General features: G+C 38.5%; 1 protein-coding gene across 3 annotated transcripts in view; it reads right to left on the bottom strand.

The window, feature by feature from the left end:
* Window positions 1-1,950: 1,950 nt before the first annotated feature.
* The window catches only part of MAPK14 (mitogen-activated protein kinase 14), a 54,581-nt gene continuing 41,608 nt past the window's right edge, over window positions 1,951-14,923 (bottom strand). Inside the window, exons 9-12 of one of the 3 annotated variants that reach the window (XM_042462590.1) lie at window positions 11,886-11,965; window positions 6,665-6,743; window positions 5,116-5,289; window positions 1,951-4,308 (exon numbers count right to left, since the gene is read on the bottom strand). In XM_042462590.1, coding sequence (XP_042318524.1) covers window positions 4,241-4,308; window positions 5,116-5,289; window positions 6,665-6,743; window positions 11,886-11,965 — 401 coding nt within the window. In that variant the 3' untranslated portion in view covers window positions 1,951-4,240. Of the gene's footprint in view, window positions 4,309-5,115; window positions 5,290-6,607; window positions 6,744-11,885; window positions 11,966-14,923 lie in introns of those variants that run through there. The other 2 variants (XM_042462589.1, XM_042462592.1) reach the window with 2 other exon arrangements.

The raw sequence follows: 14,923 nt of genomic DNA on the forward strand, positions 1-14,923 counted from the left end.
TGGCAATTAAGGCATTGTCAAACTACATTATTTCTGCAGTGTAGATTAGACCCATGTGATGAAGTAGGCTAAAAGAACATGATTATTTTAAATGCACACAATGCATTATGAAAATAATAGCATATACAGTATGTTGCAGTAGTGTTCTGGAAGTAAAGCAGATTGATTAGTACCTTGATTACAGACCAACAGTAAACCCCTCTATATGTGGCTTTGTTTTCCACGATGGAGAGAGGGAACAGGTGCGGCAGGCATAGTTCGTGCAATGAAACTTTGCCTGATAAAATATCCCATATTTTTTATTGTTCTGTTGCTATAAAATGCCCTCCGAGGGCTCATTCCTGCTTACATTTAAATCGGTTTGGGATTTGCCTTCGCTCCATGTTGGTAAATTGATTCCAAAAGGTCCATTGTTCCCACTATGAAAGCGGATCTTTTCATGATGTCCTCGTAATTGCTTCTTTTTTGACACGATTGTCGTCCCCACTAGTTTGCACCGCTTCAAAATGCATGTCAATCATCTGTGTGTCATCAGTGTCATAAGCGACAGCCCGGGCTCTGAGTGGGGAGAAGGCACTGGTGGGCACTAGGCATCGCTCAGAAGGTGCTTTCCCCAAAGAGATGCTCAGGAGCACAGTGCTAAAACCCTCAAAAGTCTCCATAACATTTATATATATTTTTTCTAAATAAATTAATCAAAGATTTGATTCATTGGTTTTGCAGCTACTTACGCCTCTGCAAAATCAATGAATTGAATGTTCTATGATTTTTTTTTTAAAAAAAAGCACCCATAGGTCACACCACAACCACAAAGTCAGTGCTGAAAGGGGGATAGAAGGTGGAGCTACCAAAAACTAAGGAGGGATGGTAAACACCCCTCTGCCATTAGTCCCTCCCTTCCAGAATGATTCAATTCAGATTTGTCATTTCTACTTGTTGAATACGCTTCAGAATCAATTATTTTCTAAAGAACCGCCAAGGAACCAGTGTCAGGAAAAAGTGGGTTGTTTGTGTTTGCCTTGCTTCATCGTGATTGAAAACGATCACACTAGGATCAGAACCGGTTTCAAATGGGAATGACAGTCATATAAATGGATCGGCAATTTGCTTTAAATCATAGTGGGAACGAGACCTGAGGCAGACTAATCTTGGAGTAATAATAATAATAATAATAATAATATGTCCCACTGATAGCAAAGGCTCCTCTTTTAGAATTAATGTCTCTTATGTGATCTGTAAGCAATTCCATGTATTACAATCTTAATATGAAAATGAAGCTGGTGAGAATAAGCAGAATAGTTTGAGCCGTCCTGGTGTTGCACTTCTACACTGAAGGCAGCTGTCTCTTTGAAAGAGTAGGGAAAAAATGTGGATGTCTTCAGAATTCCAAGCACTTTGCCAATCCCAGCTTTAGCTGCTAACCTTGTTCCAGTTTCTTCTATGCAGGGCCTCCCACAAAAGTATACTCTACTCTCCTGCTCTAATTCAGAATACAGTATTGCAACTTGTTTGCATACAACCAGTATTTCAAAAAAAGCTCAGGCACATGCAATATTGCAAGAATGCCTTAAATTTTGACCCCTTCTTACCATACATGCATTTTTTCCAAAGATTGCTATGTTTAATAGCAATGAAATAGTCAAGTCAAACACTAAAGATAAAGGCAGCATTGACATAAAATGAAATGTATATTTAGAAAAAGTGTAACCATTAAACTTTTCCTTAAACAATGCCCACCTGTTTTCTGTATACAAATTTAAAAAGGGGCTCAATAAGTTATTGCTTATTTGGTAGTTTGAATTATACATATGCAAGCAGAATATCTTGCAGAATATACACTAATACTAGTTTCTTCACAATTGATTATGAAGCCCATTTTCATAGATAAATATACCCTTCTAAAACTTGAGTGGTGGTGGTGGTGGTGTCACTAACAAAATCCTGGGAGTGTTGCTAGTAAAACACAGTTTTTAATCATCAAAACTAGTTTTTGCATTTTTATTTGGCAACAGTTTGGTGCAGAGGAGAGAAATAGAGGAAGTGAAGGCAGTATTTGAACAGGCAACACAAGTTACCACCCAACACACACACAGTGGCCAATCATGAAAATTATTTTTGTTTAGTACATGTAGTGCTAGGAATCAATCATCCTGTATCATTGTTGCTTCATCAAAATGAAAGAAACAACTTCATTATAAAGAAATATTAATTTATAACCAACAGTCCATTAAGTCTGAAAAATAGGTTTATTTTAAAACCAGTGGCAATGTGGGATATCCTATATGGCATAACCAGTTAGAGCAAAATTCCTAGATACATAAAAATGCAGAATTCTCTCTATAGTTTGTACTTTCCATCCAGAGTTCAGGCAGTAGAACAGCACCACACTAACGACAAGGAGTGCACTCCAGAGGAGCTCCCACATAGAATCTCATTCTTGAAGATAATCCCATTCATAAATACACCTAAAATTCCTTTTGTTGTGTTTCTGCATGAAAGTCACATGGTAGCATTTACACATATAATGACAGAGAAAAAATGATCTTCCTGTATGTTTTACAGAGTATATCTACATTTCCATTTGAATATTCAAGACCGCAGGTCCAGCAGAGGGAGCTGATTTTGTTTGGTCTTAATAAGAAGGCCTCGAACAAAAAGCATGAAGGAATGCTGCTCTCTAGACCCCAAGCCTAGGTTTTTCCACAGAGGGACTGTCCTGAAGGGAGATCACTAGAAAAGAAAGATCTGATGGCTTCATTATTCACATGCCTTTTTTTCTTTTACAGCTTTTCTGTACAAAAGGGATAAATACACAAAAATCCCACATCCATCTGAACGACAAAAATACTGCAAAGCTTCACACTCTTTCAGAGACAGGCATACAATCCATGCATGATACCTGCATTTATATAAATTTCAGAAAATATTTTAAAAATAGGATCTTGGATACCTAAAATACCTGATGAACACAAAATACTTGAACTGCTGACCCCCCCACCCACAAAGTCCCTAATCAGGGAGATTTTAAGGTTACTTGATTTCTATTATCTATGAATACAATGATATGAATCTTGTGCTGGGCTAATGCAAGCTGATAAATGAATTCGTTTTTAAAGCCCCAAAAGGAAGCTCCCAGAAAGGTGCATGTCATCAGCCCCCTTTCATCAAAAAGTGCCCAGAATGTCAACATGAAGTTGAATAAAAATAGATGGATGCTGCAATTCTTCATGAGACTATGATACTGAATCCAGCAATTAATTAGCTGATTTACCTCCCCAGTGCCGCCTCCAAGAAAATACTAGCACCTCTATATGCACACACAGCTACAACGTACACAAACCCATGCTCCATATTAGGAAGATACACAAAAATAACAGGCGTGTGATGGAGATACTGCTGAGACATCTCAGGGCTGGACAGCACAGAAAGACAAATGACTAAATTCAATTAATATGGGATACATCCTATTATTGGAAGAAATGTATCCTGGCCACAGCCATCAATTAGTCACACATGGGTATCCTGTGACCCATACCCTGGAAAGCAGTAAGCTCAGAGGTCCACTGCTAATAGCATTAACCCAGACTCTATTTTCCCTCAGTTATTTAAGGCACAAACGTCTTTATTTTTAAATGTTTTTACACTGTTTCAGACAAAAAGCTGCCAAGAGACAGATAGCCATTCATGGCATCATCCTTCCTGCTGTACAAAATACTGGGAAGAGGCTTTGGGTGTAAAGCAGCTGGCATGGCATGGAATGGAAAGACATCCCTTACCCTCTGTTCTCTCATCTTAGAAAGTAGAGGGCACAGTTCAAGTAATAGTTCAGTTTCCATTATCTAAGTCTTTTCTTGGTAGGAGAACCATTTAATGGCAAGAAATTACTACTGAGAAATCTCAGCTTCCCTGCATAATGTCTGCCTTGACCCAGAGCAGTGAAAGCTGGTTGCCAACTGTAAAGGCTAAAAAGCAAACAGGTTTTCAGAAGCATGTCCCAAACTGTATACAAAAATACAAGAGAACATGCAAATTATTTATACAGTTACTGCATAAATACTTTCCTCCAAATCTTCCTCCTCTTCCTCCTCAACCCTCCATTCAGCATACACAAAAACACAAAAAACCCTCCCCCTCCACCAAGGAGAATCTTCATGGCAAGAGGCACTTGAATGATATATGGAGAATCCTTATGAAAAAGGCCTTCTCCTCACAGTGATATGGAACAAAGATAAACAGATTCTCAGGACTCCATTTCCTCTTGGTCAAGCGGCGGTGGCACAAAGCTAACTACTTCATCATAGGTCAGGCCTAGAGGAAAAAGAGGTACAGACTTTAGCTATCAGGTAACAATTATCACCCCCATCTCCCACCTTGAGATATATTTACTCAACTCAATTTCAGTTCTCAAAATCAACTATTACTCTAAATTCGAATATGGAGTTTGTCCTTCCTAGCTAGTTCTAAGTGATTTACATTGTGGACATGTGTATTCAAGAGGTTTGTAATGGGCTGACACTGGAGCTATTAAATTAGACTATGATTTTGTGAGGAGCCACTTGATAGATAACTGAGAAGAAAAAGCAAGGGAACCTTTCACAAAAGACTTCACTTGTTATTAATAGCATCTTCATATGCTGGCACTCTTTTGAAGAAAGAGCCACCCTCTGCCCAATCTGTTTCTAACTTCACATAGACAACTCATATTAATTGCACAATGACATTATGCTGCCCATAATAATTGCCCAGGTAATCTCATTCAGTCAGCTTGAAGGCTCCTCATCCATCACCACCTCACACTTTTTTTAAGGCACAGAATTTCCAAACTGGGGAAACTACTGTAAACGGACAGCACAGAGCACATGGAAATATGGAAGGTGAGTTGTGCACCATTAGTAAAGTTCATCAGGGCCTAGAACCATTATTTTGATGATGCACAACTGGAAAAGTGCTATTTTCTTTGATAAATAGGAAATGCTAATGCTGAAGGGACAGTACTGTTGGATTGGACGCCCACCTATCAGGTTTTGTTCTTACAACACGGAGTGTGAATATAATGTTAATGAATGGGACCTGTCAAAACTTGGTTCACCAGCTCAGTCTCCCTAGGACACTTACTTTTCCATTCCTCTATATCTAGTTCTCTGCTTTCAAAGGACTGATCATAGGGATCTGCCACTGGTTCATCATCTGGGTCATGATACTGAGCAAAGTAACCATGGGCCAAAGCTTCAGCAGCAGTGATTCGTTTGTCTGTGTCCAGCACAAGCATCTTCTCTAGCAAGTCCACAGCTTCAGGAACACCATGAAAGAAAAAAAGGGGACGGAAGGTTAAATATAAAAAGTCAATTAAAAACTCAGCTAGATCAGGATCTATACCTAGCAGTATGAGAAATGCTAAAGTCTCCTAATGACAGTATTTTACTATTTAAAACCTACTTGAGAAGCAAGTGTTGTACATAACATATACATTAGAAATTGTCTTGTATAGTGGACCCTTGTTATACGCTGGCGTTTGGTTCCAAGATCCCCGTGTATAACAAAATCCGTGTATGCTCAAGTCCCATTAAATATAATGACATAGCAAAATGGTGTCCCTTATAAAACATGGGAAATCAAGGTGTGATATTTGAAATTTATACTTTTTTTGAACATTTTCAAACCGTGTATGCTTGAATCCGTGTATAAAAAATCCGTGTATAAGAAGGGCCGACTGTATTAAGTTGGACCCTTTGTACGTCAAGCTCAGTATTGACAACTCTAACTAGAAGTGGCTCTCTAGGGTTTCAGATAGGATACATTCCTAGCCTTTTGGGGAACCCAAGTATTCCAAGGTGGCCTCCTATTCAAGTATTAACCAAGCCCAACCCTGTTTAGTTTCCAAAACCAGGCAATTATCAGTGACGTTCAAGGTGATATAATGGTAATATTATGCCCCTAAACCAATGGTCCCCAAACCATTTTGGCTTACCATCTCCTTTCCTCCTGTGTGACAACTGTAGTGCCCCTCCAATGCTTATTTCTTAATGTTAGGTCTACTGTCTGTGTAGCAGTCAGCTGGCCAGCAGCATCTACCTCAGCCATGCCCAGTCTGTCAATGTCTCCTCCTCCTCCTCATTCTCAACCTCCCATGTTGGATTGCAGCTGTGGCAGCAGCTCAGGCCTGCTCCTCCATCTCACCCATGCTGACCTTATAAAACCTGCCAGCAAGTCCAAGCAAAGCTCACAAAGCCTATGGCGGGTCCCAGCTGTAAAAGCTGCTTTTTGCCACCTCTCCTCTGTTCATCTCTTCCATGGTCCCAAAGGCTTCTGGTTCCCCTTGTTTTTCTTGCATGCCAGTACTAAGCACCCTGCTGTCCGCTTTTTTCCTCACTGCCCCCCCCCCCACCCGGCCCTTCTTCCCCTGCTGCCCTCCTGTAAAGAAACCAATAATACTGAAAAGATGGCAAGAAACAAGACAAACAGTTACAGTATCAGAATTCTGTTTCAGAAGGGAATTCTACCTAGAAGCCCTTTCTGTTCCAATTGACTTAATGGCATCTCCACCTTATGGATAAAAAACCTCTACATTAATGCATCAACATACTGTACCATTCCAAAAGACATTTACCATTTTAATGAATGATTATTGTATTCCATATGGCAATGAAACAGTTGCTAGTCTTACCAAGTGGATTGGCACCAATAAATACATTTTCAAAATTCATCTTCGGCATGTAAGACAAAGACTGTATGTAGTTTCTTGCCTGCAAGGGGAGAGGGAAATACAATTTTAACTGTTACTCATGAGCACTTACGTGTGGATTTTTTTCCTGAGCATATTTTAGTTCTTCAAGAATCATTTCTTTAAGCTTCTCATTCATACTCACCAGAGTGTGAGGGATGCTGTTAATAACAAGTACTGGAATTTGTGCCTTATGCGTTACATAAAACTGGATGAGCACAGTTATCTATATAGTGGAGGTCTGCAAGCAAGGATGAGTTCTTGTAAGACAGCAGTGGCACCCACACACCCTTAATGCACCTAAATACTAAGTCAACAGAAACATTCCTAATGAAATGTACTAAAAAGGAGATGCCATTCAAATTCTCTTTCATTGTATCAAGCAATAGAACACCACATCGACAGATCTAACTAGACAACCTAAGAGCATGGAATTATATTAAGACAAGAGTCTCCTCAAAAAAAGAAAGCTTGTTACTAGTTAAATATAGTGTAACAATTGCCACTTACTCAAGAGAAGGGAGACCTTGACACAATTGCACATGTTCATGTATCCAGACTTTAATATTATAATGGGTTATACATATGCTTGTCTTTAAGACTCAGAAATCTTCAACTTTGATTTACAAATTAACCTGGGAAGTAGCTTTCTTATAAGTTGAAGAAGGAAATGATAAAGAAAACATCAGATAGACCAGCAAGGGATATCAATTTTTAATGGTTAATATGAAAATATTAAAAACCTTACAGAGAAACTCTCAGATATGGAAAACTATTTGAATAAACTTCAATCTGACAAATTATGCCTTGAACAAACGCATACAGTAGTTTGAATGAACTTGGGACAACTATGGAAATTATTGAAGCCATAATCTGGATAAGTGTGAGGCCCAGATGGACTACCTGCAGCATATTAAAAGAAATTTGAAGATGAACTACTTCAACCATTAAAAATGGTGTGTGATGAACTATTAGAAAAAGTGTGGGTGACTGATTCCTGGAGAAATTACAGTGATTCATAAAGAAAATACAGATGAGGCATTAACAAACAATTACCTATATATATACCTATATATATACCTATCTCACTACTAAACAATAATGATAAAATATTTACTACCATCTTGGCAAGAAAAAATATTTCTTAGAATAATCATGAAAACCAGTATTTTTTTTTTTTTTGGCTAAAAAGACAATTAAGGAATAATGTACTATCATTAATCCGTAGTTAATGCTCCTTATCTGTGGATTTTTTATCCACAGATTCCAGCATCCATGGCTTGAAAATATTTTTAAAATATATAACCCCCAAAAAGCAAACCTTGATTTTGCCATTTTATATAGGGGACACCAGTTTACTATGCCACTGTATTTAAGGGGATTTGAACATCCAAAGATATCAAGGGCTCACTGTAATAACTATTCTTAACATTAATGTATTCTTGGATCAACATAATGGCAAAGAGGCTGTTTTGATTGCTCTAGATATTGAGAATGCATTTGATAATATTTCCATAATTACTTTCTTCCTGGAAGTACTGGAGAAAATGGACTCAGGTGAAAATATTATTTGGGCAATAGACAATTTAATCAGTTCAGAAAGCCCAGATTTTAGAAAATGGCAACTCAATAAGAATGACTGAAATACAAAAGGGGACTAGACAGGGTTGTCCCCACTCACTTTTACCATTTATAGTGTCACTAGAGACCCTACTGAGAGATATCAGACAAGATGACAGAATTAGGCACAGTATAAAGGGAGAGTTTATGCTGATCATCTTGTGATAATGACACAAAACCCATTGGACTCAATGAAACCTCTTTTGGAAAAAAAAAATAAGGTATTTCAGACATATTCCAGGTTTCAAGTGAACTGCGATAAAACAAAATTCCTGACTAAAAATATGACTTCAGAAGAGAATAATGAATTAACTGCTCTTTCAGATTTTAAAGTTGAAAATGGGTGGTGGTGGTGGTTAAACATTTAGGAGTTACAATCGCAAAGAAATAAATTAAAAGAGATTTTTATTTCATTTTCAAGTGAACCCTGTCATAAGAAACAGTACCTTTTGTGCAACAGTAGAAAGAGATTTCTAGATTTATCTGGTAGGCAAAGATACCTAGACTAAAATCTAAAATACTGTACAATGCTAAGGAAAGGAGCAGCTTGGCAGTCCTCAGTGTCAAATTGTATTACAAGACCTGCTTTTTGTTCTGGGTATTTTGTTTTGTTTGTTTTCAAGGTTGAAGGAATGGAAATTGTTTAGAGAAGTAAGACTCTTGGAACTTGAAGCCCATCGTTTAAGATTTGGTTGGCATGGTTATCTTTCATATGATAAAGTTAAGAGACATGCTGATTTTAAAAATATGTAATAGTATTAAATTCCTACGAGTTTAGTATAAATATAAATAGATACTCTTTTCCAAGATAATATTAGCCATCTGACTGCAGGAAGCTTATTAAAAGAACAAATATGTTAAAAATTGGAAATGGTTGCTTTATGATGAACTTTTGCATTTTTAACAAGACAGCTGGAAGTTTAAATCAAGATATGATTATTATGAATGGAAAAGATATTACACTGGTACCCCGGGATACGAATGCGCCGCGTTATGAAATTTCCGGGTTACGAAAAAAATCCATTAAAAAAAAACTGTTCCGGGTTACGAAGGTTATTTCGGGTTACGAAAAATTTTTTGGTGCTTTTCGGCGCTTTTTCGCACCAAATCGCGGCTTTTCCCCATTAGCGCCTATGGGGCTTCGGCTTGCGAATGCTTTTCGGGTTACGAATGGCGCCGCGGAACGAATTAAATTCGTAACCCGGGGGAGCCCTGTAATTGGTTTGCTTATTTGTGACTTAAGGACAGATTTAATAAAGACAAGAGAAAAGAAGCCATAGAACTTAGAGAAAATGGGTTTTATTTAGAGTACTGACTACGTAATTAAATAGTGTATACAGTTGTCTCCTGGAACTTGCAGGGGATCCTTTCCGGACCCCCCCCCTCCAAGTTCCAAATCTCGTGCATATTCAAGATCCATAGGTTTGAATGGGGTGCATGCATGCAGGGTGTGTGTGTGTGCTGCGGGCACATGTCCCATTAAAGTTAATGGCAGTTGCCCCTCCGTGGATTTCCAAGTCCACAGATTTCAATTTTGTGGTCTTGGAGGGGCGACTATAAATGTCTTCTGAAATTAGAGAAAGCTGATCAACCTGTAAAAGAGTATAAGATAAGGTGGGCACAAAATTTTAGGCATAATTTTCACATGGATGTAGGGGGGAAATGTGGTTTAAAGACTTAAACTTTACATTGTGCAGTGATTTGAAAGAAAACCTGTATAAGATGATGTATTGTTGTTAGCTGCCCTTGAGTCAGTTCCGACTCATGGCGACCCCATGGATGAGACATCTCCAAGAATCCCTATCTTCCACTGCCCTGGCCAGATCCTGCAAGCCCTTGCCCACAACCCCTGATTGAGTCTATCCATCTGGTTTGTGGCCTTCCTCTCTTTCTTCTACCCTCTACCTTTCCTAGCATTATTTTTTTTTCTAGTTATATAGTATGATAGTCTCAACTTGATCATCTGTGCTTCCAAGGAGAGCCCTGGTCTGATCTGTTCAAGAACCCATTTGTTTGTCTTCTTGGCTGTCTATGGTATCCTAAGTACTCTTCTCCAGCACCACATTTCAAATGAGTTGCTTTTCTGTCTGCTTCTTTCACAATCCAGCTCTCACATCCATACACGGTAATTGGGAACACAATGGCACGAATGATTCTGACTTTAGTGCTCAGTTGTGTCTTTACTCTTCAGTATCTTTTCCAGTTGTTTCACAGCTGCCCTTCCCATTCCTAGTCGTCTTTGTTGACTGCAGTCTCCATTCTGGTCAATGTTTGATCCTAGATATGGGAATTCTTTAACTATTTCAATTTCATTGTTGTCTACTGTATATACTCGACTATAAGTCGACCTCATGGATAAGTCGAGGGCAAAATTTAGGGGCATATAACGAAGCATCTAAAGGATGAAGCAAAGCAAAACAATGTCAAAGAAGTTACAAAATATCAGCAGATATAATTCTTTGTGCTCACTCTTAAGGCTAAATGGATGAGAGAGTGGCAGGGGTGGCAGTGCTTCCAGGACAGGTTATACCCCTTTCACCAGGGGATGGTTCCTTCTTTTAAATAAGAGTTCAGATACAGTATTTAAATTGACCCATGGATAAGTTAACTCAGGTTTTTTGGGTCAATTCTTTGACCTAAATTTCTAGACTTATACATGAGTATATACAGTAGATTGAATTTGTGTATTTCTTCTGTGGTCATTAATTTTGTTTTATGTTCAGCATCAGATCTCCTTTTGCACTTTCATCTTTGACCTTCCTTATTAACTGTTCCAATTCCTGAATGACTTCTGCTAATATTATGGTGTCGTCTGCATATCCTAAGTTGTTAATGTTGCTTCTTCCTATCTTCCCTCTTCATTTTTCTGATTCTCACTCTACTTTTCTTATGAAAATATCAGCAGATATAATTCTTTGTGCTCACTCTTTTCAGCATATAAGTTAAACAAGTAAGGTGATAGGATGCAGTCTTGCCTGACCCCTTTGCCTATTGGGAACCACTCTGTTTCCCCGAATTTTGTTCTGATGATCGCCTCTTGTCCTTGGTACAGATTCCTCATCAGGACTATCAGATGTAATGGCATGCCCATGTCTTTGAGTGCATTCCATAGTTTTTTTATGATCTATACAGTACAATCAAATGCTTTGCTATAGTCTATAAAACACATGCTGATTCATTTTTGGAATTCTTTGGTGCACTCCATTAGCCATCACATGTTTGCAATGTGGTCCCTAGCACCCTTTCCTTTTCTGAATCCTGCTTGCACCTCTGGAATTTCTCTCTCCATGTATGGTTGGAGTCTATGCTGCAGAATTTTGAGAATGTTTTTGCTTGCCTGTGAGATTAATGCTATTGTCCTATAGTTGCTGCAGTCTTTTGCATCTCCTTTCTTGTGGATTGGTATGTATAACAAGCATTTCCAGTCTGCTGGCCATCGCTTTGTTTTCCATATTTGTTGACATTATTGCTGTTCATATATGAGAGCATAAGTGAGGGAATATTCTGAACTGCAGATCATGATGCACACCCTGTTAGATCTCACCTCATGGCTGGGCATCCTGTTAATGAGATATGCAGGGGGTGTCCCCGTCAGGCGCATGATCTGTTGAAGCTGGTTAATATCTTAGGTGCCTAGTCAAGGGCTTTGTTAATATTTCAATATCACTGTGAACATACAATCAAGACAAATGCATACAAAGCATCTGTTCTGCACAGAACAGGCAGCAACTACTCTGTGTCATATCAAGTTAAAGCCCCCAAAACACAAGACTAGGAAGTAAAGCACGTTTCAGTTAGAAATCACAATTAAAAAATTTTCAGTAAAGCCAGATGCTAATTCATGAATCAGCCTTAAGCTGGATATTGGTTTCTTTCAGTTAAAATCAAGTCCCGTGAAGCAATGCAGTTAGCCAACTGATGAATATAAACTAGAGATGTTATTTTATCCTTCTGTCTGACAAAGCTTAGTTTTCATTCCTTTGCTGCAAAAGATAATATATTACAGTTGCAGCATCTGAGACAGTCTTCTTGCAGTAGCTGGGAATGCTAGAACAGCAAAATGCTAAGTTAGAAAGCTAGTGGCAATGCACAAGAAATGTCAGTTTGTTACCAAAGAAGAGAAAACTGATTTAATGGCAAGTCAAGCAAGGAAAACATATAAACACAAGGAGCTAGCAAACAAACTTGGTGGATATTAGTCAGTTTGGCTCTGTGTAACTTATGTCTTTATACACCACCTGTGTTGTACAAGGAAGGAAGAAAACAAAATTTTAACTACTATATTAACTATTTATGTTATAAGTGTGTATGGAACCAAATGAAATCCTTAAAAGAAATAATCATGTATTTATTTTCTGTGCTCCAGTAAATAAGGTTCTGCCTCTCTTTTAACATGGATCACAAGATGATCAATATTCTGCTCTCAAAAGTTATTTCTCCATTGTAACATTATTTTATCAAACCAATGGATCAAATGGGGAAGGATGGACAAATCCAAAGTATTTTCCAGCACAATGTGGTGAACATATGTCAAAACTGGGATCTAAATTGGTCAGAGAATTGGAAAACGTCTTGCAGACCCTTCATGAAAATAGCAGGCCCTCAACAGGCTGCAAAGTTCACTCATTCTCTTAATGCCCAGTGAGCTGACACTGGAAACACATACAGCCCAAAGGTAATGTTTTGGTTTAAATAGTTTTAGATTCCGTACTACAAGAGAATTACAAGGGCCAGAGATCAATGAAGCTAAAAACTGAGCAATATTCCATTTTGTGCATCTTATGCAAAGAACGAGTGAGGAAAATTGCTAGCTACGCTTTGTTTCAGTCAGGGAAATATCCCATGGTCTTCTATGACCCTAAAGCAAGGGTGGGTACCTTGGCGGGACATTTTCAGCTCTTCCTCACCTCTTAATAAGTCATATCAGCACATCCAGTGCCAATCAGAAGTGACATTTCAGGCAACTAGAAGTCACTTCTGCTTATTTTTATGCTTTTTGGTGGGCATAAAAGGGTGGGGAAAACAGTGTTCACAGCCTAAACCACACACCCTAGAGGGCATCTTGTGTGTGGCTAAAATAGTTTTTCACACAGTTAAAAAACCTGGGGTGAGAAGGTAGGAGTCAGGGTTGCACAGTTCCTACCATGCCCTAAACCAAGTGAGAGTAGCTCAGGTCTTCTATCCCCAAGGGCTCAGGCTAGGATAATGCACTTTTTTATACTACTATCTAACCACAAACACTTTGCTCTGTCATTTAATACCTTTACTTGATGATCATGCTTACATTTTATTAAAGCTGGTTATATTTTTTACTTTTTAGTGGGCACCCTGTCCAGATATATGCATATTTCACTTTAAAAGCATTCAAAAAAACTACCTGGTATATGGAAAAGCAGAATCTTTGTTTCTCACCATCTCATTATTTGCATGAAGATACTTAGGGTGAAAGACTGCTGTGTCCCACTCTGTACTGCCATTTTACATTTTTTTCATCACTCAGCCTTCTGTTTTGGACACAGATTTGGCTCAAGTTGGCAAATAAAAGAGCAAACCCCAAACCATAAATTTTTAAAGCACAACAGCAAGTATAGTCAAATAGTCATAGAAAGATCCATTACTTGATGAAGTGGACCCTGATTTAAAGGGATATTAAGAATATCAGTGTTTTATATTGTCTCTACAATGAATATGCAACATAAGGAAAGCAATGGTTTTGTAAGCTCGTGCTCTTTAGGACAGCACCCTATTAAACCTGTTCTTTGTAAATGGCCAAGTACATAGATGATGCTATAGAAATGACAACAAAGATAATACTGATGATGATGATGACGACAGGTTTTACTAAATCTCTTCCATATGATTCACTGATTAAGTAACTCTCCGGAAGTAAAGCTCTTGTGATCAACATGTTTTAACCTCCAGTAACTCTACAGGACTGAGATCCATTTTCTTTCTCATTATTTTCTGCAACTAGCCTCTAGAGTCTAGATAATTTTGACTTCCAGATTAATTTTAATCAGTCTAACTGGATTTCTGTAATGCGCTCTACATGGGGCTACCCTTGTGTGTAGTCTGGAAACTTCAAGTAGTGCAAAATATGGCAGCCAGGCTGGTTGCCAGAAAAACTAGGAGTGACCGAATAAAACCCATCTCAAAATCTCTTCACTGGCTGCCTATTAGTTTCCAGGCACAGTACAAGGTGTTGGTTATAACCTTTAAAGCCCTACATGGTTTGGGCCCAACCTATTTGAGGGATCGCCTGTTTCCATATAATCCGCTCCGCACCCCCAGGTCCTTTGGGAGGAATCTATTGCAGCCTTTAAAAACCAGACTAACTGCTACCTCCCAGAGGACCTTCTCTGCAATTGCTCCCAAACTATGGAACGGTCTGCCGGACGAGATCTGTCAAATTGCCAGCTTAGACAGCTTTTAAAAAGCTGTCAAGACGGATCTCTTCCGGCAGGCCATTTCTGAATAAAAGTGCCCGGCCACAGAATGACTGCCCCCCACATCATGTATTAGCCCACCGCTCTGTCCTCGCTGTATTTTTTATTGTGTTTTTAACAGATGTTTTAATTGTAA

This window comes from Sceloporus undulatus, chromosome 4, assembly GCF_019175285.1.
Source record: "Sceloporus undulatus isolate JIND9_A2432 ecotype Alabama chromosome 4, SceUnd_v1.1, whole genome shotgun sequence".
In the NCBI taxonomy this organism is placed as follows: domain Eukaryota; kingdom Metazoa; phylum Chordata; class Lepidosauria; order Squamata; family Phrynosomatidae; genus Sceloporus; species Sceloporus undulatus.